This window comes from Hippocampus zosterae, chromosome 3 (assembly GCF_025434085.1).
Source record: "Hippocampus zosterae strain Florida chromosome 3, ASM2543408v3, whole genome shotgun sequence".
NCBI lineage: Eukaryota > Metazoa > Chordata > Actinopteri > Syngnathiformes > Syngnathidae > Hippocampus > Hippocampus zosterae.
The window spans coordinates 17,290,282-17,317,851 of NC_067453.1; the positions used below are offsets into that span (position 1 = coordinate 17,290,282).

The window sequence follows — 27,570 nt, forward strand, 5'->3', positions numbered from 1 at the left end:
CAAAACATTCATTTTGTCTCCAAACTGTAAGTCATTCAGATGTTGACTTACTAATTTGTTTTCAATTGCTGTTGTGATGCAGTCATTGAGTAGAACCCAAATGCCACTGCGCTTCTTTGTTTGTTTGGATTGTGGTATTTTGCTTGAGCTTTTTTGAGATCTTTAGCAGGCTTCATATTGTTGGACAGGTTCTATCTAAAGTGGAAGTGAACCCACAAAAATTCTCATTGTGTTTTATTTAGCCCCACTGGTATAAACACAGCATTCTGAATAATATTACATTTGTGAAATAAGAGCAAAACAGTAAAATCCACCCATTTTTGTCCATCTCAGGTGGTGGCCATTTTGCCACTTTCTGTAGACTGGACATGATATCACAGTTGCTCAGCTTCAGCAAATGGGTGAGCCGTAATTGGTCCTTACCTGAGCCCAGAGCAACTGAAGTCATTTTCTGTCGACAGAAAGTGGCAACGTGGCCACCCTGTGGTGGATTAAAAACCGGTGGATTTTGCTGCTTAACTCATATTGCACAAACGTAATCTTGATCAGAATGCTATCTTTAGACTAGTGGAGGCACATAGATCATATGATTGTCAAGGAAATTTTGGGGTTGACTTCCCCTTTTAGTGATTGTTTGATTGAACAGCTCTTGAAATAATCAGGCCTGGGTGTGGTCAGTGAAAATGAAAAGTTTTCCAAAAAATGTGAATAGACACTGTAACAATGATTTTTTTTTTTTTACCGACATAAAAAAATCAACAATTTATTGGGTTATCTTCATGTAATCTTCCTATTCGTTTGATGAGCTTGAACATTAAAGTGGCGTAACTATGCAAAGAAATAAGAATTTTTGAAAGGGGCAAATACTTTTTCATGGAGTTGTAGCCAATGGAACCTTGGTTTACGATTGATCCAGTTTACGGCCAATTTAGTTTATGAACATTTTTTTTTTAAAAGAATCATTCTGAAAAATAATCCTTTACAAATAGTCTTGTCATGTCTGTGGAAGACTCAAAACGTTTTCCTCATACCATAACTTCATAAACGTCATTCACACCATGCTTCAAATATGTAAATTATTCGCCAAAAATGGGTGCCACATTCCACAGAGCAATGCTAAAGCTGCGCTGCATTGTGGCAGGTAGTGGCCAATTTTGGCTAGAAGTAACCCAAGTGAACGTATACATCACTGTACCCTGACAGCTTAGACACTGCATAATGATTTACAGAGAAGAGAAGAATACATCATTTACACTTGTGTTTTGTGCTCGCCTTTTACCACGTCTATAGGTTGTAGAGAGCAGTTTTTCTTTTGAAAAAAAAACACGTTTAAATAACTAATTTGGGTTGTTTGGGGTTCTGGAACGGATCGATTAAATTTCGATTCATTTCAGTGGTGAACGATTATTTGATACGTAAGAGTTTTGAGTTATAAGTGTAGTCACGGAACAAATTACCCGGTAAAGGGACTTTTTGGCCAGACTTTTTGTCATTAAAAAAGTATCTTTTGGTCAGGAATATTGAATTTGCTTGCATTTTCAATTGTCAATTTGTTTTGGAGAAATCAGTAAATAACTAACAATACTTATGCTGCTTCTTTTTCTTCTGTAATATGAATATACCCCACTCCCCTTCCCCATACCATGATGTGACACAGAACTGGACACAATTCGTATAGTCTTAATCACCGAACGTACGGTACATCACTTCAAATGTCCCAAAACTGCAATTAATTTATATGGACATCTCGACTAATGCCTACTTCATCTACTGAAATGATCACAGCGATAAGCTTGTCCATGTGTTCACTTCTAAGTGAATGAGGAAATTAACAGCCTGCACTACCTTGAGTTTCTCTTTAGCTGATTTTTCTTAAGAAGTAAATTAGATTTATATAGAGCCTTTCAAGTCACCGAAGGACACTTAAGCGTATAAAAAGGCTCCAGCCAGAGCATGAAATCTATGCCGAGGGTGCACTCACAATATCGTGCCTGTAGGTTGGCTGTAGGAAAATGCTCAATTCGAGCTGGACAGACGCATTCTTAACACTGCCTCATGGTCATGGATGCTTCAGTGTGAATCAGGATTCTATCTGTAATGTAAACTCATATCATAAATGCAGTCACAGCACATTCTGGATGTCCTCAAGCAACTAACAGAAAATCCATGTGTGTTGGTGGCCTTCTTGACTGAAATGTGTCCTCTAGAAGATAAGATATCCTTTATTTGTCCCACAATGGGGAAATTTACAGTCTATAGCAGCAGGATTGTGGGTAGAAAGAAGAAAAACAAAGTGTTTGCATTCACAAAATATGTGAACAGACATATTTCTTGTCACACTTGAACATGCCTATTCTTCCTTTCGCCTATTTTGTCTTGTTGCCTTTGGTCGGCGTGAGGTTCTTGGTGGCTTTTCCCAGTGCCACGTGACGAATGGACGAGCCAAACTGGAGCGTGCTGAGCGTCTCCACCTCATCCTTGGCTTCTGGACTCACGTTGACGAAAACGCAACACTGGGCGGAAATCACAAGGCTGGGATCAACACCAAATTCTATCAATAGAATCACAACACTTGGACAGAAACAATTGGAGGAGAGAAGGAATCACAACCCTCATATTGGATTGATGGCAATCGGGATCAAAGGAATCTGCAAGCTCAGATAGAATAATTCAGTTTGGGCTTCGATCTGGAGATCAAAGATGAAATGTATTTCAGAGTACTCATTCAGTTCCATGGGCGTCTCAGTAAATCAAGTGTTTTTTTTTTGTTTTTTTAGCATGCGAGTGTGGAACATAACTTGGCAAGAGCCAGACTGATATATGAATCTCTCAAAAGAGTATAGGCTACAGTACCATTCTGGGACGGCTCCAATTTGATCTGCTTGGGACGTTCCTTACAATACTTGGAGCTGATTGGGGGGAGGCGGCAACTTGTGCAGGCCTACCAAACTTTCTTGACCAATCACGGCGGTGGCTGGAGATGTTGCTGCCATGCGCCTTGTTTTGAACAACTGAGTCCTCTTATCTTGACGGCACAGATGGCATCATCGTGTTGAGTGACAGTTGTAATGTAAATAGGCGAATAATGAGCCTCGGCTCTACTTGTTTTCGTCATAGCCGCACGTCCCGCCCCCAAACACAATTGTTGCTTTGTGATTGGGCCACTTGACTAGTGGTACTGCTCGCAGCAGATCTGTGGGTTCGGGACAAGATGTATTCTGTTTGTTTTTTTGTTTTTGTTTTTTTAACTCTCAAACACTGCAAAAATTCACTTTTCAGGCAAGGAAACAGAGATCAAAGGAATTACTACCGGAGATCAACAAGATTACTGTACATTCACATCAGAAAGGAGCTAAAAAGTCAAGAGAGAATCACAACATTGGGATCAGAGATTAAAATCACAATTCAAAATAGACACTACAGTGGGACCTTGGCATCTCCGCTGAGGCTGGGCTGCAGAAGGTGAGTCAGTTTACAGTTCCTGAAGGGCACGTGAAGGGCGTTAGACTTCAGAGCTGCAAACACCTAAACACACACACAGAGTGACTTTACTACTAAAAGTCCTCTGCAGCCTTTTTGTCTCGCGTGTAGAGTTGGCAGATATTGGACTGGCGTGCAATGTCACGAGTCGTGTGACTTCATCAGTTGTGTGTCTTTGTGCTGACCTGTCCCAGCGCGGTCAGTGACTTGTTGATGGCGGCAGCCTCTACTAAGCGTGGGCCTTCGGCCTCCGTCCGGGAGATACGCTCGGACCCGGCCAGGTCGCCCAAGGTCAACGTACCCCGTGTACTCTCTCCAGACAACGAGTCATTGCCACAAACCTCCAGCGCTACCAGCAAGTGAGAGCGAGAACTAAATGCAAGAATACAGAAGGTTTGTTCTCTTCAGAATCCAATCCATCTTCATCATAGTCCTCTTCTTCTTCGTCAAGGTCACTATCTTCGTTATTATCACCATTGTCAATGTCATGCCCACCTGTGTATGTTCATCTTGGTGGCAGCCATCTTCCTGTTCTTCTCCCCAGTGTCCATGACGTTGATGATGTCATCCTCGGTCCGAACCTCCACGTGGGTCAGTCCCGGCACAGACACAAACTTACCCTGCACGCGGATGTCCAGAGTGGAGGAAGCGGTAGGGTTTTTCGCTAGCAGGTCGTTCAGAGTGTCGTTGTAAATCTCCAACATGGAAATCTGCATGCATCCCAAACCCCAAAAAGTTACTGTTAATGTCTTTGAAGGAGACTATAGGAAACAATAACTGGAATAACCTGTTAGCTTGTGCCAATACAGCACACCACTATTAAAAGAAAAAACAAAAACAACTGTTTAAATCTGGCAAGTGGACCTGCAGTGGTGCAGGTTTTGTAGTTTTCTGCCTCACTGTTCTGTGTTAACAGAACTGGGAGATTCATTCATTCTGCAAATTTTCAACCTTTACAGAACGTATCTAATCATCCAATTTTCTGAGTGAAAGGCTCAGGCAGATGAAAGCCGAATCTGTATGAAATAATGTGAGGGGTGTCTGTACCTTGAGAACATACGACACTTTCTCTTTGAGTGAACACACACGGAGAAGTTCCCGTATGGACCTGGAAGCAGCAGCACAGACAACAGCAGCACCATGACAATGGAACAACGGTAAAGTAAACCTCTCAATCATTCATGACAAACATCACACCTGATTGACATGTCAACTCCACCTACAGTATTTAACAGTGTCACGGTGTGACATCTACCGTGCAATATAACCCTCTGTTGTGGATCATCATCTTAGATTTCCCACATCAATGAGGGGATTTTTATTTTATTTTCTTTTTTTCTATCTCGGTCCTTGGTTCTTGTCCTCCAGCAAAGCAACAGACTACCCCAGCCTGAGTCAGGTCCTACCCACCTGACGTTGACTCCGGGTTTGTCCTTGGTGCCCATCATCGTGAAAGTCTTTCCAGAGCCTGTCTGCCCGTATGCTAGAATGCATACGTTGTATCCATCTGCACAGGAAGTGATAAGCGGCAACGTTCCGGCAAAAACCTCCTCCTACAGAATAGGACACGTTCATTAGGTTTTTTTTTCTGTTTGGGTTTAATGTGCTACCTCACATCATGGATCACACCGTTACATTCCAGAAGAGCTCTGGATGTAGCGTCAGGATCTTCAGCATCAGTAGTGAAAAGTAACTAGTACAAATAATTTGTTGCTGTAATTTAGTTGATTGTCTGTTGCTGCTGTTGTGCTACCTGTGTGCTGGTGGGTCCATAGACCTTGTCAAAGAAAAACTTCTTCCTGGTGTTCTTATGTATTAGCGTGACTTCCTGCTGGTCATACTGGTCTAGACATGAGGTGGTTCCTGGTCTGGTGATGTTCCTGCACCTGCAGAACACTCTGATGTTCCCCTGCAGCTCAAGGAGCTTGTTGTACAAAGTGCGTCTCTCTAACGCCTCCTTCTGGTAGAGCGAGCGCATCGTCTGTGCCTCGCCATCTGCTTGCCGCTGAGCCTCGGCCATCTTCTTCAGAACGTCCTCTGTCTGGGTCAGGGCGTTCTTCAAGTCACTCAGCATCAGGATGACCCAAGACCTCAGCTGTTTGGCAGACACCTTGAGTTCTCGGGCCAGTTCGCCAGCCCGGCGCAATCGATCTGGATCTCCAGCAGGCTTGGAAGTGGTGGTGTTTGTGGCTGATGTCACCCCGGGCGTCTGGCGACTCCGCAGAAACCGGATCTTCTCTCTGGCCTCCTGCCGGTCGGCCTCCAGCTCAGCCGTTTTGCGGTGGAGGTTTTGAATTGTGTCGCCAAGATGGCGAGTCTCCCGAACCAGGAGCTCGTTCCTGTGTAGATGCTCGTCCGCCTCTCTCTGTTTGGACTCAAGCTGCTGCCTCAGATCGTCAATCACACGTTCACGCTCCAGAAGAGCTCTAAATGGGCCACACAAGCATCAGTATCTTCATAAGTCATTATGAGTGGTGGAAGGTAACAGAGTACAAGAACTTCATTACAGTGCTTAAATTGAGTTTTTGGATTATCTGTGCTTATTTACTTTTACGACATTGTACTTCCTACATTAGCAAGTATATCTGTTGTTTGCAAATGGCAAGACTAGCATAGCATGCTTCTGACACTAGCATATATGCTGGCGAACCTGAATGAGTTGGGGTCACTGCAGCCTGTTTCGCCGCTACGATCATTATTCGGATGCAGGAGGACCTCTCCAAACATCGTGAGGTAGGCAGAGATGACTTCTTCGCTATCATAGTTACAAAGTCGCAGTGCTGCAGTAATTTCCTTCTGGTCCAACAGGCCTGGCAGGACTGACTGGACACCAAGCCAAAACACAGTCGTGAGTCACTAGAACCTTCTACAGCATTGGTGATAGATATTTTAAAACAGATAATAAAATAAAAATTCAACTAAGAAACTTAACAGGGAAAACGGGTTATGTAAATGTAACAAATATTCCAGTACTTTTGATCATTTAGATGCTCATTGTCCCATGCCCAACTCTGATCAAGGGAGCGGGATTGCTCGTGCCTCCTTACCATGACTCTGTGGACTCTGCTCTGCACAACGTCCACATTCATCTCCCACTGGAGAGGCAGGAGAAGCCACATGCCCGAATGAGGATCCCAAAACCTGCACACGTTCACTCTCTCCTGGCAAAACCACAACACAAATTAGATCATGGAATACAAACACGGGCCTCTTCTACAGTTGTCACCTTATGGAGGTAAGGTGTGGGAGGGTTCAATAATCGTTGGTGCTAAGTTTTCAGGGAATTTAGGTCCAAGGTTAGGAATCAGACAAAGAAGAGATTCTCCAGACGAGGAATAAAAAGATGGAAAATGGATGGAGACAAACATGAAACCTCTGAGAAACCAACAGGAGTTTCTGATTTCAAACGTGACCTTTGTGTGCCCCGGCGAAGGTCTTCACCTCAAACATGTACGTCATTACGCTTCCTTTTCCTGGGATTAAGATACTGCCTGTGCGATCATCCTCACCCACTGCCGCCGCTGGCTGTACGCTGGTGACTGGTGGCTGGGTGGAGACCTGAGGGGGAGAATGTACACTGTTTTAAAATAGGACAGAAAGCTGATTGGTCACACACAGAAGGCATAGGCGGAGCTATGACCCCCATCCCTACATCTAGAAGATTTTAATACCTTCTCTTACATTTTCTCATGAAAGGAGTATTCTTATTCATTGATACGTTGCCATAATGAATTTAGATTAGCTGCATTTTTTAAAGCATACAGTGAACCTCTAACTGATTTGAATGAAAAAGAATTTACCTTCAGTAAACATTTGATTCTTAATGTCAACCGAAATCAGTACTTTCACACCATAGGAAACAAACAACATGGCCAAGAAGTCATTGTTTATCATATCATCAACAGTCACGATTTCATGGAATAAAACAAACACATGTACCAATGTTGCCCAACACACTTGTCATAGAAGCACAATGACACACACCTCCTGGTTGGGGCTGATGAAGCGTCCCATGTCATACCATTCCTTGGGGAAAGGCTGCAGCTTCTGCTCAGTAGAGTCCGTGTTGGAGTCACATGAGACATCAGTGACCGCGTGACCACGCTTATACCAAGCTCAAGTTTTCGTGTGCCCGTACCTGAGCGTCGTCCACATAGACCCTGTTTCCGTGATGCTCAAAGCAGCTGTACAAAGTTCCGTTGTTATGAAGAAAATTCTCAAAGTTCACAGACATTTCCTCTTTATCATCCTCATCAGCCGTTTCCTGTTTGGAAAAGATATGGGCATTTCTCACGAAGTGTGCATGTCCAATCTTACACACCTGTGATTTGAAATGTCACAAGTTGCGGCCCAAGTCCTGTTTCAATTGAAAGTACGACTAAACCAAGAACGCGTGAAATACCCGGATGTTGTTCTTATCAGTTGGCTTACACCAAGATGCATCAGTTGGTTACTTCTTAGGGCTTGGCTAGTGTAATATCCCAAGATGCATCACTTGCAGCTATCATGGAAACATATTATCGGTGCGCGGAGGGGTGTTCACAAAAACACAGCCGTTTCAATTTACAAAGAGACTCGCATTCTTAGGAAGAATGTTCTTGTGTATGTTCTCAGGAAGACCGTACTTGGCATGTTGTCGAAACCGTACCTGCGTTCTTCATATTGAGAAACAGCTATAATGCATGATCAATGATGCCATCGCACTCTGCATTTTAGGATTTAACCTTTGGTGTGCACCCTCATAAGATTTAGCCTCTTGTATGAAGTCCCTTAGCATGTTATCTCATATTATCTTGTGGCATCTAGCCTTTAGCATGTAGCTTTGGCAAAGGCTTCAAAATCAAATCTGCTCACGGTCATGAGTGGATCGACAATACTTGACGTTACTTCATCTTCTTTGTCTTCCTCTTTGGAGTGAACCTGGTCACTCGTGACAGACAGAACATCCACAGCTTCATGTCCATCATACGCCTAATACAAACATGGACACCAAATACTGCATCACCACCATGTTGACGACATCACTTCCAGCACTCAAATATCAAACGTCTACTACCAGCAATGTTTCTCCACTCAGGACTGCAGGTGTGGGTGTCCTTACTACCACAGGGGTTGTGGTCCGGACCACAGGAGTGGGGATCCGGGCCACAGGAGTGGGAGTCTGGACCAGGTCGGGCTGTTCATCCTCCACCAAGCCCAGACGGGATCCCTTGGTGGTGGTGGTGGACGCTCCACTTCCCATCTCGATGCTCATCAAGAGCACGGAGACTTTGCCAGGAAGTAGAGGACAGGTGAGAAACCTGACGCATTTGACACCTGAGATGATGATGAGGTTCTTGCACGCTTCAACACGCCCAAATAAGACAACAGCTGACTTCGGAGTGACTCAGCATTTAGATCCATTTTCAACTTTCTTAAAACCCCAAAAAGTGTGTAAAATGGTTGTGAACACAATATTGCGTGATGTTACATGATGTCTTCGATGACTGGTTCGGGCCAATTTGTTTTATATTATTATATATGATATGTTATATACTACTGTCAAATGATATCAGTTCATGGCTTTTGACACATTCATAGTAGCACTGTTATGATCACATAATATATTAGAACATATAATCTTACTACAGTATATGTTAAATATTTGAAGACATTGCTCTTTTTTTTTGCTCTGTATTGCAAGCAATTTGAAATGACATTTATTGTCATTTCAGTGGGGCCGATGATTTGAGATATGAGCATGGTCACGGTCTGGAACAAATTAAATTCTTATCTCACATTGATGGAAGTAATGAAAGCCAGGTGAAAACAGAAAAAAAGGATTAAATTCAGTGAAAGTAGAATAAAAAAAATAGTAACAATTACAGAAAAACAGTTGATTTCCTTACTTTTTTTATTATGTTGCTACTGTATGTCTTTATAAAGTACAACAATGTACAATGCTATTTTTCTTCATTAAAAACACATTGCAATTTTTTTTTGTGGGGAACTTGAACATAATGCCATTTCAGTCAATTTCCGTGAAAAATTTTTGATTTGAGATACCAGTGAAAGTTGTGAATGTTGTCACAGAACTCCATGATGACCTTGTGGTATCCGTGTTATGTGTCAGTGCACGCCAATGGCGTCGCTGAGGTAGCTGGAGGTGGCTGCATCCTGCAGCAGCATCTTGGTAACATCGTCGAGTTGTCGTCGGTATGCTAGGCGGTACCGCAGATAAATGTCATCGCAGTACGTCAGCAGGCGACGTATGTTTGCCGTTTCGCCACTGGGGGCACTATCCAGCCTGAAATGTAAACGTATTGTATTGATGTCAGAAACACCACGTACGCTAGTAAAGTAGAACTATGACTAAAACAGGAACTAGAAACATGGCAAGGCAAGAAAAGAAAAATGACTGAACCAGAAAGTAGAAACATAGAAAGGCAAGCAGCAGAAACTTGACAAGGCAGGAAATCAAATTATTCCATGGCATAAAGTTTAGGATATTCAGCTTTGGTGTGAAATTTCAGGATGTGGTGACTCACTTCTTAAAAATGTCCTCAAAGAGGCCAGAGGTCAGTGGGCGGAGTTTCTTCAACTCATCCAAATAAGCGAAGTCACCATTAAGGACCGCCTTCTGGTACACAAGCTCCGCCCAGTCCGGACTGTAACCGTATGCCTCCGACAACACCAACACCTCAAATGTGTGACATTAACGTGTTCATCAACATCCCATTTCATGTGACAGGTTGAGATTAGGATGGTGCTCACCCACCTGGTAACACCTGGGCAGCGCCATGGCGGCGTCCATCATGTCCGCAGCCTGCAGGTTAACCAAGCGAAGGGCCGAGCCTTGATTGAGGAAGTGCAGCTGAAGCGTAACCAACTTGGCCAATCGCACACAGCGACTCGCCTGATGCACGCATGCGTCCTGTCATGCACATTTACACAGTCAATATGGCCGCCAGTCTGACAGAAAGTTGCCGAAGGTGAATTGTGATGACCTTGGAGAAGCTCTCTGCAGCATCCTTGAGCAGAGACAAAACTTTAAGCAGAGAACTTTTGAGCTCCGGAGACAACACTGCTGACGACAAAAAGCACACAAGTCACCAACCATGCCCTCTGCAGGACAGACGAATGAAGAGTAATCGCATATTCATGAGCACATTATTCTAGTCAACAGTATTTTTCATTCATTCATTCATTCATCTTCCTAACCGCTTGATCCTCACTAGGGGTGCTGGAGCCTATCCCAGCTGTCTCCGGGCAGTAGGCGGGGGACACCCTGAATCGGTTGCCAGCCAATCGCAGGGCACACAGAGACGAACAACCATTCGCACTCACACTCACACCTAGGGACAATTTAGAGTGTTCAATCAGCCTGCCATGCATATTTTTGGAATGTGGGAGGAAACCGGAGCACCCGGAGAAAACCCACGCAGGCTCGGGGAGAACATGCAAACTCCACACAGGGAGGCCGGAGCTGGAATCGAACCCGGTACCTCTGCACTGTGAAGCCGACGTGCTAACCACTGGACTACCGGGCCGCCGTCAACAGTATTTATAGAGCACTTTCAAACAGCCATCGCTGCATACAAAGTGCTGTACATGGAGCGATTTAACATACACAATAAACAGTAAGACGAAATGGTAATAAAGGCGGTAGAAAGCACCAAGCAGTAAAATCATGCTGAGTCGAACGCCAAAGAATACAAGTGGGTTTTGAGGAATAAATACATATTTATGTAAACCACTCTTAGCAAGAGTACATTGTATGTGCCCCCAGTAGTCTAAACACGATATGATTAATGTTGTGTTTGAGGAATAAGAATTAAGCAGATGAATCCATCCATTGTCATCCATCACAAGGGGCCGTCATTTTTGCCAACAATGCCCGCTGCTGTCAACTGAAATTGACATTCAATGTGCCCTCAGGTTCATCATGGTCAACATCTCACCCCAGGCCTGAGACTGGATGATCTTGAGCTGCGTCCTGGCGGCCATCTCATGGTTCTCGCCGATTTCGCGCCTCATGCTGAAACACAGAGCCACCATGTTGTGCTTCTCGCTGTCGGCAGGCAGGCAGCGCTTGATGTAGTCCAACAGTGCCGTCTTCAGGCTCGCGCTCTGCAGGGACCGAGCCCAGGTGAGACATCAGCACCAGTTCGTGTTTGTATATGTGAGGGAATGCGACATACTGTGAGTGAGGGGGAGTAAGTGAGAGCGTGAGTGTGTGTCTGCGTAAGTGAAAATATGTTCATGTGTCAGTGATTGTGTATGTGTGTGTGTGTTCCACCTGTCCGCTGTGTCAGTGATTGTGTGTGTGTGTGTGTGTGTGTGTGTGTGTGTTCCACCTGTCCTCTGTCCATGTCCATTTTCTTCCTTAGCAGCATCTCAAAGCGGTGGTTCTGATGCAGCAGGTCAAACACGTAAGTCATCTCGTTGTATCTGCCGATTCCCGTCAGCACGCGCACCTGAACGCACCATTCCTTACTATAATGTCTGCAGTTCACTCAACATCTTGAACAGCAGTCAAAGAATCAGACTTCATTGGCTAATTCAAGGTCTACACAGACCGTTGGAATCTCCAGCATCTGTGGTGGTTCAATGTCGACATATAAGTGGGAGAATCAAACTTCTGACGTTAGTTCAACGTGTAAAACTACAGCGTGTTAGTAAGAGTGCAGGTTTTAGAAGAAGAGGCACTTGGACAGGATGTGATATAACCGCTCACCAAGAGGCTGTAGTGCTCGCCAGGGGCCAAGTAAGTGTGGCTTAAGTGTCTGGCGGCTTGCAGCACTCGGACGATTCCTTCCATGTTGCACATCACGCTGAAGCAGTCATGGGCTACAATGAGCAACTCCACGACTACACAACAATAAAAACATGAGTAACGAGGACAGAAGTTCATGTGCCCGTGCAGTGTGTGTAATGGGTGTGAAGATGTGCGTGTACACTATGCAGATGGACATGTGCGGGTGAGCGTTAACAGTGAATACAGTATATAGATGTGCTTGTGTTTCCTATTGTGTATGTGTTCAGTGTGATATGTAGATGAGCATGTTTATGCATTAGGTCTGTACAGGATATAACGATGGAGATATGTCGTGTGTGTGTGTGTGTGTGTGTACATGTGCGTTTAAAAACAAAAACAAATTCAAGGCTTTCAACACATGTTTGTCATACTGCAGCTGAGTTCCCTGAGTGGTACGGTCTCCAGCTTCTCCAGAACTTTGAGTCCCACCAGGTTAGGATCCTCACACAAAGTGATCAGCTGGATCAGTGACTCGCGACCCTCTGACGTTCGGATCACTTGCCTCTCTTAACACGCACATTCAAAGACACCGTGTTAGAAGTATGTACAGAGAGCCATGCGGGTGTAGTCAATGCATTCGTCCCTTGCTCCCCTCCTACCAGTATGCATCTGGTGAGCGTGGGCTTTTGTGGCGCGCACCAGAGTGGCTGCCACCAACTCGGCTACGACATCGGCGGAGAAATTCTGAGCTCGGATGAACATTTGAGCGTTCCGGAAGCGTTCGGGATGATCGCACAGCAGTAGTTTCTCGAGAACACAGCCGGGATCCTCGCTGCTCATCTGACTGAAGGGGCACTGCAGCTCCTGTCAACACATGCACGCATACAAATATGCATCATCGAACACGCATAAACGCACATACACAGCGCACACAACACAAACAGGGCCAAGACCAAATATCAAGGCAAGTGGCTTCATGGTGGTGACATTCAAACACATTTCCACATGTACAAGAGACTAAAGAACATCCCAAGTGATTGTGCGACGGATGGATGCCAATGGCATCTACCTTCGAGAGCTGGTAAAGGCTAAGGACTTGTTTGCAGTAGTTGTTGCCATGGCGACACCACTCGGCCATCTTCTGTAACTGGACGGCAATGTCATCTTCAGGAAGAGGAGGAAGCAGGACGAAGGACGACATGCTGCTCACAGATGGAGCTGACAAAACAACCATGCATTTTGATAAGAATCACTTAGCGATGATGCTAACATGCCAAGCACAGCGAGCAATGTATCCTAACTAGATGAAACTGGAAAATGGTCAAAAGATAAAAGTCACCGACTGACCCAAACACATCTTCTCACCTGAAACTCCTTCTTTATGGAAAACAAAAACGAATTACTAATTCAGGTAGTTGGCCGATTGAAAACTAGTTATGGGTCGTCAACAACTAATTACAACAAATTCCAGGTAGTATTCAATTCATTAAAACTAGTTGCAGGTGGTCATTACCAGAGCGTGGCCATGAACACCGTCTTATATTCGGGCCAATGCGGTAGTTACGGATGGTCAACGAAAAACAGTCGCAGATAGTGTGTTCCTCACAGGCATGTAGGAGCCTCCTGGGTGGCTCGTGGGGCTCATCCAGCGTTTGGGGTGCGAGTTCTCCGGAGGCCAGGCCTCGGCAACGCAGCAACAGCCAAAGATCATGATGATAGAGCGAGAAGTATCGACAGGCGCGGCTGACTTTGTGAATCCTTCCTGCGTCCAAGGCGGCATCCAGCAGCAGCGCTAGAGTTTTCTTCTCCGTCGGCTCAAGGAGTGGATCCACTTCCAGATGCTCCTCGGCTGGCCCGGGAAGTCCTTCTAGGCTGAGGAGCGTGTCCGTACGCAGCTCGGGAATGTTGCAGAATGAGAAGTCCTTCATAAAGACGTCGTACGTGTTGACGTCTGGCTGAAGGAGGTTGAAGACGCTCTCTCTCTGGATGGCAGCCACCAGGGAATGCTGTCGGATACGACACATCCACAGCTTCTTCTCCAGGCTTTCTATCTGCTCCACGGGAGCCGGGTGTCGCAACGATAGCCAGTGGGCGGCGACGGCCAGCAGCAGGCAGCCTTCTCTTAGCGCCAGCAGCTCTGACTGAAACTCGGAGGCCGCCGACGAATCGGACAGCGCGGAGTCTGCCTGAGACAGGAAGAAGCGGGAAGCCGAATCGGGATCCACACGCTCGTCCAGAAGGTGCTGGTGACACTTCCTCCAAAAGCAGACACGAGTCTCCAGCCGGGACCACTGACGCTTGGAACGCTGAAGCTCCAACTCGTGGCTCAGCTTCAAGGTCAGACAAGATAAGCGTTTAATAAAAACAACACACAGACACATAGGAAGTACAAACATCGTGCAACAGGAAATAGAAATATAGTAAGGGAGGAAGAAGAAACATGCAAGGTAGGAAGTGGAAACCTGACTAAATAATGAAAAACGTGATGAAACAAGATGAAGACATACATTAAGGCATTTAGTAGAAACATGACTAAAAAGAAAGTAGAATTGTGGAAAGCAGGATGTAAAAACGTTGCATAGTAGGAAGAACAAACAGGGCAACACACGAGGCCCTTCCGAATCTCATTTTTGCCAAGGAAAGTACGTAGTTAGACGAGTGGATCGTTCAAATTTGACAAATGATCAGGAAAGGTGCCTCAAGGCAATCTTTAAGCCACCTTTAGAAAAGGTTACTCTGAGCCAACATTTTACGAAAGGATATTACCGATATTTCTTTACAGCAGTAATATTTAAAGCAACAGAGCACTGACATAGTTCACAAATTGCTCAAAAAGACTCAAGTTTTATGCCAAATATGCAAAAAGGTTGTTCAAAAATATAATAAAACTTTTTTGTGACAAGTGGATAATAATGAGGCCAGTTATGGTTCCACACAAACAAAAAAATATTTGGGCATAATTGAATTAGCAATTCCGAAATCAATGAAAAACATCGATGAGAATGAAGCTAATATTTTGCAGGTAACACCTGCAATCTAGAGATTTATGTCAGCAATATTTGTTGTCGTACAATAACATCGTTGAGGAAAAGTGGAGTCAAATTCATTGAAACCATTGTTGTCCTTTCCTGTGTTAATAAAGAAGCAACTTTTCACCTTTCCTTGACCAAATGATGTCAACCAACAAACTTTAAGGTTAGGCGATCCCATTTTCCAAAGAGGCCCATGAAGTCGAAAACAAGGTAGGACAGGAAGTGTAAGCATGCGGTCACCACCTGACACATGAGCAGCTGTTGCACAGGAAGTTGTGCCAGCATAGCTACGCTTCGTGCTTTAGCGTAGTAACCGCCTGCCCGCAGAGCATCTACGGTGGCCTGAAACTCCTCTTGCTGGACAGACGACGAATTACACTGCAACAACTTGGGAGACACGCACACTCCTGAACCCTGCAGGAGTTCACTCAGCTGACTCAGCTTCCTGAAATCTGGACCTACAGACACAAAAATGAAGCTCACACAATGTCCATAGTTTGTGTGATGTGCTCTCTGTGTGTTGTGTTCTCTCACCGCTGTCCTTGCTCATCATGTCGCCGTCCGCCAAGACTTGCAGGAGGCGCCGCAACTCAAAGTGTGAGCACGTACGCTGACACAAGAGCAAGAGCAAAAACCATGCCTCACTACACAACCACTGCAGCGGCACACCACCAGGCGGCGTCTCGCCGCTGATGCTCAGCTGAACAGCAGAACAAAAAGAAGAATATAATCAAGACGTGTGGTGAAGAGGAGTGGGGAGGATGAAGCGTGATGAAGATCTAAGCGATGACCAAATGTGATACCCACAAAGCGTAATGAAGATAGAGAGGGATGAAGAGTGCTAAGGATGACGATGACGAAGGTGGGGCATGCTTCTATCGTGTGTGCGTGAGTGTGCATGCCATGTGTTGTTTACTGACATTGGTGATGCTGGTGTGAAAGTTTTGGAGTTTGATTTTGGCTCCGTTGAAGTTTTTGTGGTCGGAGCAGAGCAGGAACATGCTGAGCACGTCCAACAGGGGGCAGTCCTTCCGGTGAAACAAGAAAAACAACAAGAGGATCATAAAGACCTGACACTAAAGCAATAGCAAGCAGAGTGTCACGATTGACAAAAGTCAAGTGCACTCATACGTGAACAAACACAAGCGCTTTAAAACGCACATACACAAAGGCACAATTAAGTAACGATAAGGCTGTAAGACAGTGGTGGTGTTCACCCTCACGAAGAGCTGAAATCCTCTCAAAAGGGTTTGGGGTCCAAGCAAGCCCCGGCCCAGGAAGGTCCTCCAGATGATTGACAGGTGGTGCAGGGTCCATGGCTGTGGCTGGGGCGAGGCAGACAGACTGGCGGCGACTTTCTGGGCGGTGATGTCATCGATGACGGTGAGAAGCCACACGCACAGACAAGACACAAGCTCCGCCTCCTGTCAATCAGCGCATGTTGAGTGATGTGGCTAACGCTAGGGTGTGTGGGAGGCGCGGCTGCAGTCACCTGTTGACAGGCAGCGAACACGGCCAATGAGGGGCAGCGATGCTTCAATGCCTCCTGCAGCAGGTACCTGCTCGACTGCGCCTCATCCTGGCTCCGCAACAGTACCCGGAAGAGATCTTGGGGGGTCGGATGGCCCACCGAAGACCCTCCACTGAACAACTGCAGCTCGCCAAACGCCATATGAAGGTGTTCCTGGAGGGCGGGGCTAAAGTGGAAGAGCAGGGAGCCCACCTAACCACACAGGAAGGAGACTCGTGATGAGACAAGAAGTAGACTGGGCCAAGATGGGATGTTGAAACTTGAACAGACAGAAGTAGGAATTGACAAGCCAAGAATGATAACAATTTTTGGGTCACCTGCTGTGAAGTGAAGTGATGCAATTGTACGAACAACAGGAAGTTGAGGAAATGCCCGTCACGCGCACAGTGGGCAGGATAAACCCAGCTGAGAGGAAGACCGTGAAGACGACAAAACTCCACTGGCAATGACCAATCCTGAGCGGCCTCCCACGAACTCCTGGCAACACAAAACTAGCGTGATGACGATGATTATGATAAAGATAACCTTGACAAATAAATGACGATGTAGGTGATGAAGATGCTCGCTCACCTGTTGACATTTTTGGCTTCCAGGCTATCAATCACTGCAGCTTCCAGGAAGCCAATCAGCTCCTCTGCTGCTCCTAGCTCCGCCTCCACCAGCTTGACGCCTTTAGACACTGACAACATGGTATAAATGTATACACGCTGTGTGTGTGAGCGTGTGCACATATGGGTACTGTGTGTCTGTCTGTATACAATGTGCTGATTTTGTGTGTGTGAGTGCATTTACCTAGAGTGTGCAGAGTCTGTGTGTGTCCACAGCGCGTGTGGTTGAGTTTCCAGTGGTTCCGGATGATGTTGAGGACCTTAACGTCAACCCTGATTTGAAGGCTGCCGAGGCCAAGAAGCTCGCAGAAACAAACTGCCGCCGACACCACCGACAGCAAATGGAAACTCTGCACCGCCAAAATGTGTACCTGCTGCTGGGCCTGCTGCAAACTAATACGTACACACAAACACTAGATCAAAGACTGATCTCTTCAGTGACTGCGCGCGCGTGCGTTTCAGTTCTCACGTTTGCCCGACATCTTGACAGCCAATCAGCTGCTGCAGCAGGAAGGTGGCAAAAGCAAAGGACGGTCGGCCATTTTGTAGGTAATACAGGAAGTCCAGCCGCTCTACCAGGGCGAAGGAGTCCACCAGATGCGGGCTGGAGAAGTGAGGCAGCTCTGTTGTTTCTACGACAATGAGGGCAGACAGAAAGTCAGCTGGTAGATGTGTGAGTGGGAACTGTACGTACCAGTCAACGCACCGGCAGAGTTGAGTGAGTTTCCCGTCTGCCAGCCGAACAGTCGGCATGGGTCGAGAGGATGCAGCGCCTGCAGTGAACACACACAGGTGAAGAACCCCGAACATGGGATTTTGTTTTCTTTGATGACAACATCGATGTACAGTAATGTGCAAACAAAATGACAATTTGTGGTCACAAATACAAATTTTCCTCTGAACAATAGCCTCTCTTGACAAACTAACTAAACTCAAAGTAAGGCCAAAATGTGATTCTGTATGGCCGTATTCTTTTTTTACATTTAAAAAGAAGCCTAATTTAACTTCTTCTTGTACATTCTCCTTTTTTTAAGGCATCCTTCCACTGTACCGTAGTTATTTATTCAAAGCTTAATTTAGTCTTGTCTTAATATAGTTTTTTATTTATTTATTTTCCAATTTTGGATCCTTAAACATAAAATTGGAGCTGCACCCCAATTTAGTTTGGTCTGCAGCATGTTATAACAACATTATTAATTTGTATTTTGTGTGCACATAATACAACTTCTTTATTTCCCTGACCGACCTGCAGAAGGTGGTACACAGATACATCCGTGAAGGGGCCGGGCCCTCGCACTCCTGCCGGGAACAGCGCCGCCTTCAGTTTGGGGTACGCCGTCAGTGCCAGCTTCATCAGCTGTGGGTCCATGGAGAACTCATCCCGGGACTGACTTTGACGCTGGGCCACCACCTCTCAAACAGGAAGGAGAACACAACTCTGTTGAACGGGTCGAGGTCAGGGCCAAAGTGGTATATGACAGTGTGGAAGTTGTCCAAAAAGTCAAATTTAAAGGAACAGAAAAGGGGTCTGTGTTGGTGTGAAAGGGATACAATAAGTCAGTGGGAAGTTGCAGATTAGAATAAACAAAAACCTTTTCATTGTAGTACGTAGAATTAGAAAAGGGTATAAGTGAGTATGAAAGGTGTACAAGTCATTGTAATAGTTAATGTGAGAGTACAGATGAAGTGAAAGAATGTGAAATGTACCGTACATGCGTCATCGGGCACAAAGCTGACCTGGTCGATGCCCCCGGGGGCGAACATGATAGTGGCGAGGGCGAGGAGACTGTGACCCTCCAGGAGAAGGGAGCCGAGGGATGGGGGACTTCCTGGTAGGAGAAGCTGAGCGCATGTCAGACTGGCCTGGTGGACCAATGTTGGGTCTGAAGGATAAACAAGAAGTTGAAGAAGAGAAAGAGAGAGAGTCTTCATAGGGTTCTCTGTGCTACATACTGCCACTAAATGGTCGCATTTTGCCCCTAAAATTTGACACAGGTGCAAGACAATTTTGGTTCTGCTAGCAAACACTCGACTCGTAAATTTTCAGATTTTTAAAAATGTTTATTACATAGTTATTGTTTGCTGACAAGTTTCACTTCAGCCCAGTGGTGAGGCGGCAAATGACTTTGACTGATCACAGCTGGTTGACGTTTTGCCTCTCATCTGAGCAGGCTTCTTCATCCATGCAACGGATTAAATTAGGACTGCACCGGCCTGAGCCTCTGGCAAGATTTAAAGTTACGGCCATGGTCACAGAATTAAATTCGTAGCTCGAGGTACCGCGGTCTGTGTGGGGGTCCCACCTGTTATGTTACTGGTGATTTCCTGCATTTTCACCATCATATCTGACCAGGGCTGTGAGTGAGTCGGGCCTCCGTTGGACAGCACAGGACAGTTCCTGGGCGTCAACCTGCCCACAAACAACATGCTTTACTTTCTCTTATATGACAAATACAGCACCTACCCATCTTATTTATCACACTTGAAATGTTTTAGATCGGGGGTGCCCAAACCTTTTTGAGCAAATATCAACTTTTCAAGTTTAAAAAAAAGTATCAATGCAGATTTTCAATTCGGATTTATTAAGGGGAAAAAATCCAAACATTTCTAGACCAAAGTGAAAAAGTAATTGTCCCCTGTGCCTAGTAAGTGTATGAAGTGAAATCAAGTTGCTGATTAGTCTTTTACATTGCTGTGGAGAAATTTTGTGACAATCCAATTCGCAGAATTATTTGAATTTAGTCAAATTGGAGGATTTTCTTTTATGTTCTAGTTGTAGTTTTGAAATGTGGCATGCACACCTGTAGTGCTCTAGGTATGCGTAGAGGAGGAATTGCAATTGCCGCTCCAGACACCAATTGATGACCCGTGAGTGGATGTCCAAACCGAGATGCCGAGGGATGGGCAGTGGCGACGACGACATTAGACAGCTGCACTGAGCCACGCGCCACAAAAGTTGATCCAAGTCTGAGAGCTCGTCGGGGATGAATATGCCCTGCCTGTGAGAAAAATATATGATAATGTGAAACTGGTACAAAATGTCAGTGCATAAGAGGTGGAAGTCAATATGAAATGGTATATGTCAGTGTGAAAGCGGTACAAGTTAGCAGGAAAGGAGCAGAAGTGAGTATAAAAGGCCTATATGCTAGTGTTGAGGGGCAATATGTCAATTTGAAATGGATTTTAAAAAACTGCACGAAAAGATTGAAACAAATAAAAAAGGAGGATATGTCAAATAGCGTGAACGACACGTGTATGGCCGCATGATAGTGGTGAACACGTGTCCCACCTGGCGAGCATGTCCAGGATTTCCTCCCTGAGGAAGCGGCTGCTCCGCGTTTTGCCGTTGACCACTTCTGCTGTCAACTTTGGCCACTGGGTGGCATCAGAAGCTTTAACGCTCTCCACCCAAGACTCCAAGGCAACGTGGTTGTGGAATGAGGTCATGTAACTCCACAGCACTGCACTGTCACACCAGCTCAACTCTAAACATCATATCAGGGATGTAGATTCAGTTTCGACACAAACAATCGACTGGTTGCCAGTCCATGTCAGGGGACATACAGACAAAAAGACATTTGTAATTGTGGACAGTGTAGAGTCTTCAATTAAGCTAACAGGCAGAGAGAAGCACTGGAGCGCAGGGTCGAACCTGAATCTGTAAACTGTGGGTCAGACGTTTTAACGAGTTCACCGTGCTGGCCCATCAGGAATATTTTCCAGCCAATCCAACAAATGTTTACCTACCGTCACGCTGATGTCTGGACAACAAGATGGCAGTCCTGCTGCTCTGCTCCCAGTTCTTCACCCAATCCAGCCTCACTTCCTGCCAAAGCCCCGCCTTTCCCTGCTCACACATTTCCTGACCCAGGGCTATCTTCAGGAGATCCCCACTTGCTGGTGCCTCCTCGTGCAGAAGCAGCTCTAGTAGCCTTGATGTTTGACAGGTGATGTCACATTACCACAGTGTTTGCAGCCGGCGACCACTCAATGGTGAGATTGCTCACCTGCTACCCGAGGTGCTGTCTGCATACTGGCGAGGTGGGAGAGACGCCAGTTGCGCCACTTCTTTAATAAACGCCAAGCTGCGTAGCTCCTCCTCGGAAAAATGATGCCGTCTGCGTAGCTCCTCCCCCTGAGGAGGTGGTCAATCACAGATGCAGATGAATTGAGGTACTTACGATGGGGAGGGAATCAGAAAAAAAATGACCACATGATGACATGACAGATGAGCACGAAATGAACATGTAATGTCAAGCTTAATGACTGACTCGGTGTACGAGTCACTACAAAGTGTGTACAAGTCAAAGGGATTACTTGAAACGATACAGGGGGTACCAAAGCAGTGTTAATGGGTAAATAGTCATTGTAAAAGAAGTATAAGTGAGTTTGAAAGGGGTATAATACTCTGTAAAGAGGATACAAGTGTGAAACGACAGTGTTGAGTGGCTACAAGTTCGTGTAAAAGAGCACAGGTCAATGGGAAAGAAAAGCAAGCCACTGTAACAGGTGTAAAAGTTACTGTGAACGGGTGGATGAAAATGTGAAAGGGCTATAAGTCAGCATGAAATGGCGACATGTCAATTGTGAAAAAGGTATCAGACAGTGTAGAGGTAAAACTCAGCGTGAAAGGGTACAAGTATGTGTGAAGGGGGTACATGTTAGCACAAAACGCATAAGTAGACAACTGACCACAAAGTCCCTGAGGTCCCGGTCGTGTGTGTAGATGCAGATGTGATGCAGTTCCTTCTTCACATTGAAACCCTGAAAAAACAAAATGACTGTCATTGGGGGCGGATCCAAAACAGACTTCCTGTTCAGACAACCACCATGTTGGTGAGGAGAGTGATGGCGGTCGGCAGGTCTCGTCCCTCCAGACAGGAAAAGACCAGACGCAAGCCTGTTGCCCTCAGGGCCGTAAGACGCCCCTCGGGAAGACCCCGCCGCCTAAACACCGCCTGGGCTCTGGGGATCTGATTGGTCAGGATGGACACACGGACTACTTCCTGTAAAAGAGCAGTGTGAAAGTCTTATGTTAGTCTGAAAGGGGTATGTGTGAAAGAGGTACAAATCTGGTATTAATTACTGTGAAAGGGGCATGCGTTGGTGTGAAAGGGGCATAAGTTAGTGTCAAACTTGTAAAATGTTACTGTGAAATGAGAATAAATTCATGGGGTATTAATCGACGTGAATGAGGCATATACCGGTGTGAAAGTGTCTTCAGTCAGGATGAATGGAAAGGGTATGTCGGTGTGAAAGGAGTATAAGTAAGTGTGAAAGCTGTTCATGTCAGTGTGAAAGGGGCATGAATCCATATGAAAGGGGAATAAATGCGTGTAAAAGGGGTAATTATCAGGACATATGAGTGTGAAAGAGGTGTAAGTAATGTGAAAGTGTAAAATTTGTAAATGTCCTGCATGCCAGTGTGAAAGGCGTATACGGTAAGTTAATGTGAAGGTATATGTATCCATACGAAATGGATATACATCTGGCTGAAAGTCTGACATGCCAAAGCGGAAAGCATTTCTAAGGGGTATAAAAAAAGTGTGAAAGGGGTATATGTCAAATGTGATACACATTTCTTAGATGGTAAAAAAAATAGAGCAAATGAGGTGTCACCTCTGTGGGAAGCCCATCCCACTCATCTTCCTCATCCATCACAGGTGCTTGTTCTTTGCGGTCTTTAGTGTCCTCTGCAGGCCACGGATATTTCTTCATGAAGGTTCTGAGCCCCGTCAGATATTCGTTCAGAATGTCCACGCAGCAGCGCACGTCTTCATCCTCATCTGCACAAAACACACACCACACACTCAGTGCTGATGCTAATGTAGCATCGGGCTAGCTGTGCGGGCAGGGCGTCTTACAGCTCATGTGCATGAGCATGTAGCGTATCTGCGTATTGACGAAGCTCAGCGTGATGTTGAGCAGCTGTTCCGAGAACTGACGGCTCTGAGCGTCGTTGCTCGATTCCCGGATGGCAGCGCACAGCAGGTCCAAGGCGGGACACAAAGTCTTGACGCCTGTCGGGTTGGAAAACAGACTTTTTCCATTAAAAATAAATAAAATAAAATAAAAAAGGTTATTTGGGTGGCAGTATTCTGTGAGTCTTCAATGAGCTATCAAAATGGCCGCCAATATTATAAGAATTTCATGATCATTGTGGGACTAATAAAGGATATCTTGTATTAATATGGGCAAGTCTTTCTTAAAAATGGCTAGCTTTCAATAAGTTGAAGGTCATTTGAGCAAATACGTTATGTCAGAAGTGTGGCTGATTGACAGTTGGGCCGTACGTTGTGTGAAGCTGGTTGTGCTGTGCGTCTTCAGAATGTCTTCTTTGCTCTTCAGATAGAAATCCACCGTGTCCAGTTGCCGGTTCTTAACTCCTGCCTACACAATAACGCACAAGATGGGCGACAACGCGCAAGTTGAACGATGCGAGCACCGACTTCTACCTTCAGGGAGTGGATGGGGATGGAACAGCGCTCCCATGTGTTGAGGTGACAAAGCGCGTCCACGGTAGACGCACTGCCAAACATCATCAAACTACTTAGGAGTTCCTGTTGCGACATCGAGAACAAAACCTGGAACATTCCCGACTCTGCGGAAGACAACGGAAAAGCGGAATTCATACATTCCAAAGCTTTTATTCCACATCCTTGATGTCCATTTTCGGCTCTAGCACACAACAGTAAATCTTCTCTGATTTCTATAGTCTTCCATTGAAGCAGACTGATCATATTTGTGTTTTTTGTTTTTTTTCTCCCAAAACAAACCATTTGCAACATCTGCTTTTACTTTTGGAAAACAATAATCAACATTTTGGCAAATTTTTCTAACAAAGGTTAGGGACCAGATTTGTGACACAAAATAATTAATTTACTTTTTTTTTTGTTACCGGTAATTAATTGAGTCAATTTTGGAGGGTGTTTTTTTTTTTTTTTAGATGTTTTTCAATCAGATTTCCTACTTAATTGACTAAATAGTCCACAGGTAATTCGATTATAAAAATAATTGTTAGTTGCAGTGCTAATTTTGATAGACTCACTCTTGAGAAGCACAGCGTGATGTTTTTTTCCACAGAATTCCACTGCCACTGCCGGGCCCTCTGCCTGGTGGTAGCTCACATTCCCGGTTACAAAATCCCACAGGACGGCGGCGGTCCGCGTGTTTCCGGGAGATGCAAACACCAACATAGCAGAGAGGTCACAGACGGACAGCAGAGATGGGACGGACGACTCCGGCACAGCGAAGGTGATGTTGGCGCCCCCTAGAGGGACCTTGCTCGGCGCCGAGGGAGCGGCTTGGCTGGACCCATGGCGGGGGAGTGACAAAGACCAGGAGGTGGCGAGCGGTCGGAGCGATGATGACAAGAAAGACTCCTGGGCTGCGTTGTACATGGATGCCAGACGAAAGCCCCAAGACCTACATGCAATGTGAGAAATCAAACATCCATTTTAAAAAGTGTTTATCCTCATTCGGGCCACAGGCGAGCCAGCGTCTACCCCAGCACAGGTTTGGCAGGTTTTGGGGTACATCCTAGACCAGAGATGGGACAGACTGGTCACCAATCATGCAGATTAGAAACTAACATGGTAACTCCACACAGGAAGGCAAGAGTACAGAACGGGACCCAGAAACTTCCAACTGTGAGGCCGTTGTGCTGACCACTAGGCCACTGTGCTACCGTGCAGAACTATAATAATCAATAAGAGCAGAAGGTCACCTGTCGGCATTGAAATCGAGTCCCAGCGCGGCCAGGCTGCAGCTGGCACTTGTCACTTTGTCCTCATCAATCGGTCGTTGAGGTCGCAGGGGTGGGCCGGTGGGCTTGGTCTGACACAGCAGGTGATCGGGGTTCCTCCTGGAAGAAATTGATGATGGTGAGTGACATCGTATCAGCAGAAATGAATACAAATAATTTCATCAAAAAAACAGTTCTGTCAAAAAGTATATCAAGACACACAAATAATATTCAAATATGATTACATAATTACGTATTAAAAATGAACATATAAAATAAAACCTTAAATAGAAAAGAAGACATGACTATAACTTCATTTAACTTGAATCTAAATATGTGAAAATATGAAATATGAAAACATAACAGGCATGGATTATAACATAACATTAAAAAGTAGAGAAAGAAAGAGATAAAGAAAGAAAAAGGATGATGATGATGACGAAGATTAACCTGAAGTAGTCGTTGAGGTCGATAGCGGCGGCGGCGTTGTTGTGCGTGACGACGACGGCTGTGCTCATGTCGGCCGACACCTCCAGGAGACGCAATCGTGACCACAAAGCAGCCGGCTGCGTCTCCTCTGTCAGACCGGCGCTCACAGAGGCGGTAACGTCCAAGGAGGCCAAGAGGACGCCATTGGTCACATCGTACATGGCTGACGCAGTTAAGAAGGTTCAAAACTAATTAATTCCGTTTCTTAGCAATGTACATGCACTGAGGATACAGATCAGCCCGCTCTCGCCGAGGGTGAAGGCGACATCTTGACGCACGCAGCAGTGGACCGCAGCCGAAGCGCCGATGTCCGCCGGGCCGAGGCGGATGCAGCTCAGAGCCCGTGCTGCTTCCTGCGCAGGCCACCACTCCAGCCGCAGTAGCCAGACGCCATCCAATAGCATTTGGCAGTGACCCGATGCGAACGACAGCACGTGTGCCACCTGCGGGCTACGCCCACCTGAAGACACATTCGGTAACACGAAGAGCATTAGCATGAAAGCTCCACTTTGGAACTTCATTCACACACAGACAAGGTCGGTTTACTCTAAGTCTATTCATTGCTGCATTGAGTACGAGAGCTGCGCATGAATTGGCAGTGACTCAAATACAGAAAAGAATTGGCCATTAAAATCGAAAGCCAAATCTACATTTTCGGGTCCGATCCAGTCAATCAGATCCGTTTAGTCGAATGAACACTCTTCAGTGGAATTCAATTTCTTCGATAGCAACCTGGACCAACCTGAGTACGCATGCTGTTCCTGCAGGAGGCACTGTGCAGGACACTCGCCAATGAGGCGCACAGGGAGCTCAGTTCCCCTCTCAGCATCCACCTCAAACATCCTCACTTCGCAGCCGCAGCCCACGGCCAGCAGGCGCGTGGCTCTGCCTTCTCTGGGGCAACCATTCACAGCGTCCTCCCAGGTAAAGCTAGGGGAAGAAATAATATGTCATTAAAATAATCCCTTGCCACTTCAGGCTTCATGGTTTGCGGCCTCTGTGACAAAATACTGGATTTATTAAAAAAAAAGAAAGAAAAATACAGCCATATCCGCAGCCATATTGCGGAAAGACATACAGATGGGACGGACGACTCCGGCACGTCCCCCACGCATACAGGAAAATGCCTGGGGTGGTGTGTTACTCCCATCTCGCAGGTTTCACCTCTCGGGGGGGGGTTTCTGTGTCCCCGATTACCGCGAAAAACGAGGGATTACTGTCTACACGATTCACATGATTCAGCCCAAATGTCCCGTGGTCTACTTTTCGACATCTCTGTTCTACGTTTCCCTAAACGCATATTTGTGTCGTTGTCGTATAATTAAAGATATCAGCCAGTAATGTCAAGATATGAAATTTTGCCCATATCGTCCAGCCCTATTCTATATTACTGCAAACCCAATTCCAATAAAATTGAGGCGTTGTGCTCCACAGAAATCAAAACAGAATCAGACGGCTTGCCTTTTTTTTGCAGAACTGTGCAAGTAAGAGAGATAGCAGGCGCTGAGGTGGACTTAGACATCTATTTAAGTGAGTTGCGTTGCGTTTTAGTAATTATTGCGATCCAAGTAAACAAAATCGACTCACTCCTGGTAGCTTCCGTCCAGCTTCACCCGGGCTGCCTCATCGTCAGCCGGGTCCCACACCACCAGCGTCCCGTCGAGCTCCAGGCAGCCGAGCAAAACGCCGTCACCGGGTGCGAGTTGAGCCTTGCGAACATCGCCCACCTCTCGCCAGTGCTGCTTGCTTGGCAGGAGAGCCACCTCGAGGGTGGAACCTAAGGAGCTCTCTACCATCTCGTCCCCAGGGAGACGGCTACTTTTTAGACAACATGCAGTTACTCACAAGAAAGCATCCAATGCAACCACAAACATGAGACATTTTGTAAACATTAGGGCTGTTCGGGACTGTCGGTCACGTGACACGTCACAACCATCAGCTGAAAGCGT

The 27,570-nt window shown here is 45.9% G+C and overlaps 2 protein-coding genes and 2 long non-coding RNA genes across 6 annotated transcripts; 2 read left to right on the plus strand and 2 right to left on the minus strand.

The window, feature by feature from the left end:
- Nucleotides 1-2,220: 2,220 nt before the first annotated feature.
- Nucleotides 2,221-8,734, minus strand: LOC127597133 (uncharacterized). The gene is made up of 14 exons (XM_052059890.1): nucleotides 8,537-8,734; nucleotides 8,335-8,451; nucleotides 7,619-7,744; nucleotides 7,465-7,527; nucleotides 6,922-7,038; nucleotides 6,528-6,641; nucleotides 6,131-6,303; nucleotides 5,234-5,906; nucleotides 4,891-5,033; nucleotides 4,528-4,588; nucleotides 3,976-4,190; nucleotides 3,666-3,852; nucleotides 3,430-3,525; nucleotides 2,221-2,513 (listed from the first exon to the last, which is right to left on the minus strand). The coding sequence occupies exons 1-14, from the start codon at nucleotides 8,732-8,734 to the stop codon at nucleotides 2,367-2,369; spliced, it is 2,430 nt and encodes an 809-aa protein (XP_051915850.1). The 3' UTR covers nucleotides 2,221-2,366.
- On the plus strand, nucleotides 3,020-4,241 carry LOC127597135 (uncharacterized). Its single transcript, XR_007961600.1, has 3 exons — nucleotides 3,020-3,462; nucleotides 3,675-3,873; nucleotides 4,025-4,241. It is a non-coding gene; the product is annotated as an uncharacterized LOC127597135 (long non-coding RNA).
- Nucleotides 6,481-13,922, plus strand: LOC127597134 (uncharacterized). Of its 2 annotated transcripts, none has more exons than XR_007961599.1 (5): nucleotides 6,481-6,930; nucleotides 8,558-8,771; nucleotides 10,211-10,451; nucleotides 11,398-11,608; nucleotides 13,812-13,922. It is a non-coding gene; the product is annotated as an uncharacterized LOC127597134 (long non-coding RNA). The 2 variants fall into 2 exon arrangements; XR_007961598.1 differs by lacking the exon at nucleotides 13,812-13,922 and adding an exon at nucleotides 12,654-13,569.
- Nucleotides 9,356-27,570, minus strand: spg11 (SPG11 vesicle trafficking associated, spatacsin). 2 transcript variants are annotated; one of them, XM_052059888.1, is made up of 40 exons: nucleotides 27,209-27,570; nucleotides 26,364-26,551; nucleotides 25,854-26,081; nucleotides 25,583-25,784; nucleotides 25,115-25,252; nucleotides 24,437-24,813; nucleotides 23,844-23,989; nucleotides 23,682-23,778; nucleotides 23,253-23,408; nucleotides 23,008-23,174; nucleotides 22,218-22,394; nucleotides 22,081-22,152; nucleotides 21,396-21,523; nucleotides 21,136-21,320; nucleotides 20,678-20,873; nucleotides 20,190-20,387; nucleotides 19,692-19,798; nucleotides 19,126-19,271; nucleotides 18,635-18,799; nucleotides 18,095-18,161; nucleotides 17,858-18,020; nucleotides 17,573-17,781; nucleotides 17,351-17,459; nucleotides 17,098-17,257; nucleotides 16,742-16,972; nucleotides 16,467-16,673; nucleotides 16,170-16,277; nucleotides 15,784-15,949; nucleotides 15,493-15,707; nucleotides 13,824-14,547; nucleotides 13,287-13,435; nucleotides 12,877-13,081; nucleotides 12,649-12,783; nucleotides 12,197-12,330; nucleotides 11,817-11,936; nucleotides 11,421-11,589; nucleotides 10,467-10,546; nucleotides 10,238-10,393; nucleotides 10,008-10,159; nucleotides 9,356-9,766 (listed from the first exon to the last, which is right to left on the minus strand). In XM_052059888.1, exons 1-40 carry the CDS (start codon nucleotides 27,415-27,417, stop codon nucleotides 9,589-9,591), a joined length of 7,119 nt encoding a protein of 2,372 aa, XP_051915848.1. In that variant the 5' UTR covers nucleotides 27,418-27,570; the 3' UTR covers nucleotides 9,356-9,588. The 2 variants fall into 2 exon arrangements, with proteins under 2 accessions (XP_051915848.1, XP_051915849.1); XM_052059889.1 differs by having other exon boundaries at nucleotides 10,467-10,543; nucleotides 27,209-27,569.

Excerpts from the sequence above, each read along its gene's own strand:
- LOC127597133 (XM_052059890.1), bottom strand. The coding sequence starts at position 8,734 with ATGAGCATCGAGATGGGAAGTGGAGCGTCCACCACCACCACCAAGGGA. Across the intron at positions 8,452-8,536 it reads TGAGTGGAGAAACATTGCTG|GCGTATGATGGACATGAAGC; the intron begins GTAGTAGACGTT and ends TGTTTGTATTAG. Across the intron at positions 3,853-3,975 it reads ACCAAGATGAACATACACAG|TTCTCGCTCTCACTTGCTGG; the intron begins GTGGGCATGACA and ends TCTTGCATTTAG.
- spg11 (XM_052059888.1), bottom strand. The coding sequence starts at position 27,417 with ATGGTAGAGAGCTCCTTAGGTTCCACCCTCGAGGTGGCTCTCCTGCCA. Across the intron at positions 22,395-23,007 it reads GGGATGGGCTTCCCACAGAG|GAAGTAGTCCGTGTGTCCAT; the intron begins GTGACACCTCAT and ends GCTCTTTTACAG. Across the intron at positions 10,547-11,420 it reads CATCCAGTCTCAGGCCTGGG|CAGTGTTGTCTCCGGAGCTC; the intron begins GTGAGATGTTGA and ends TTTTGTCGTCAG.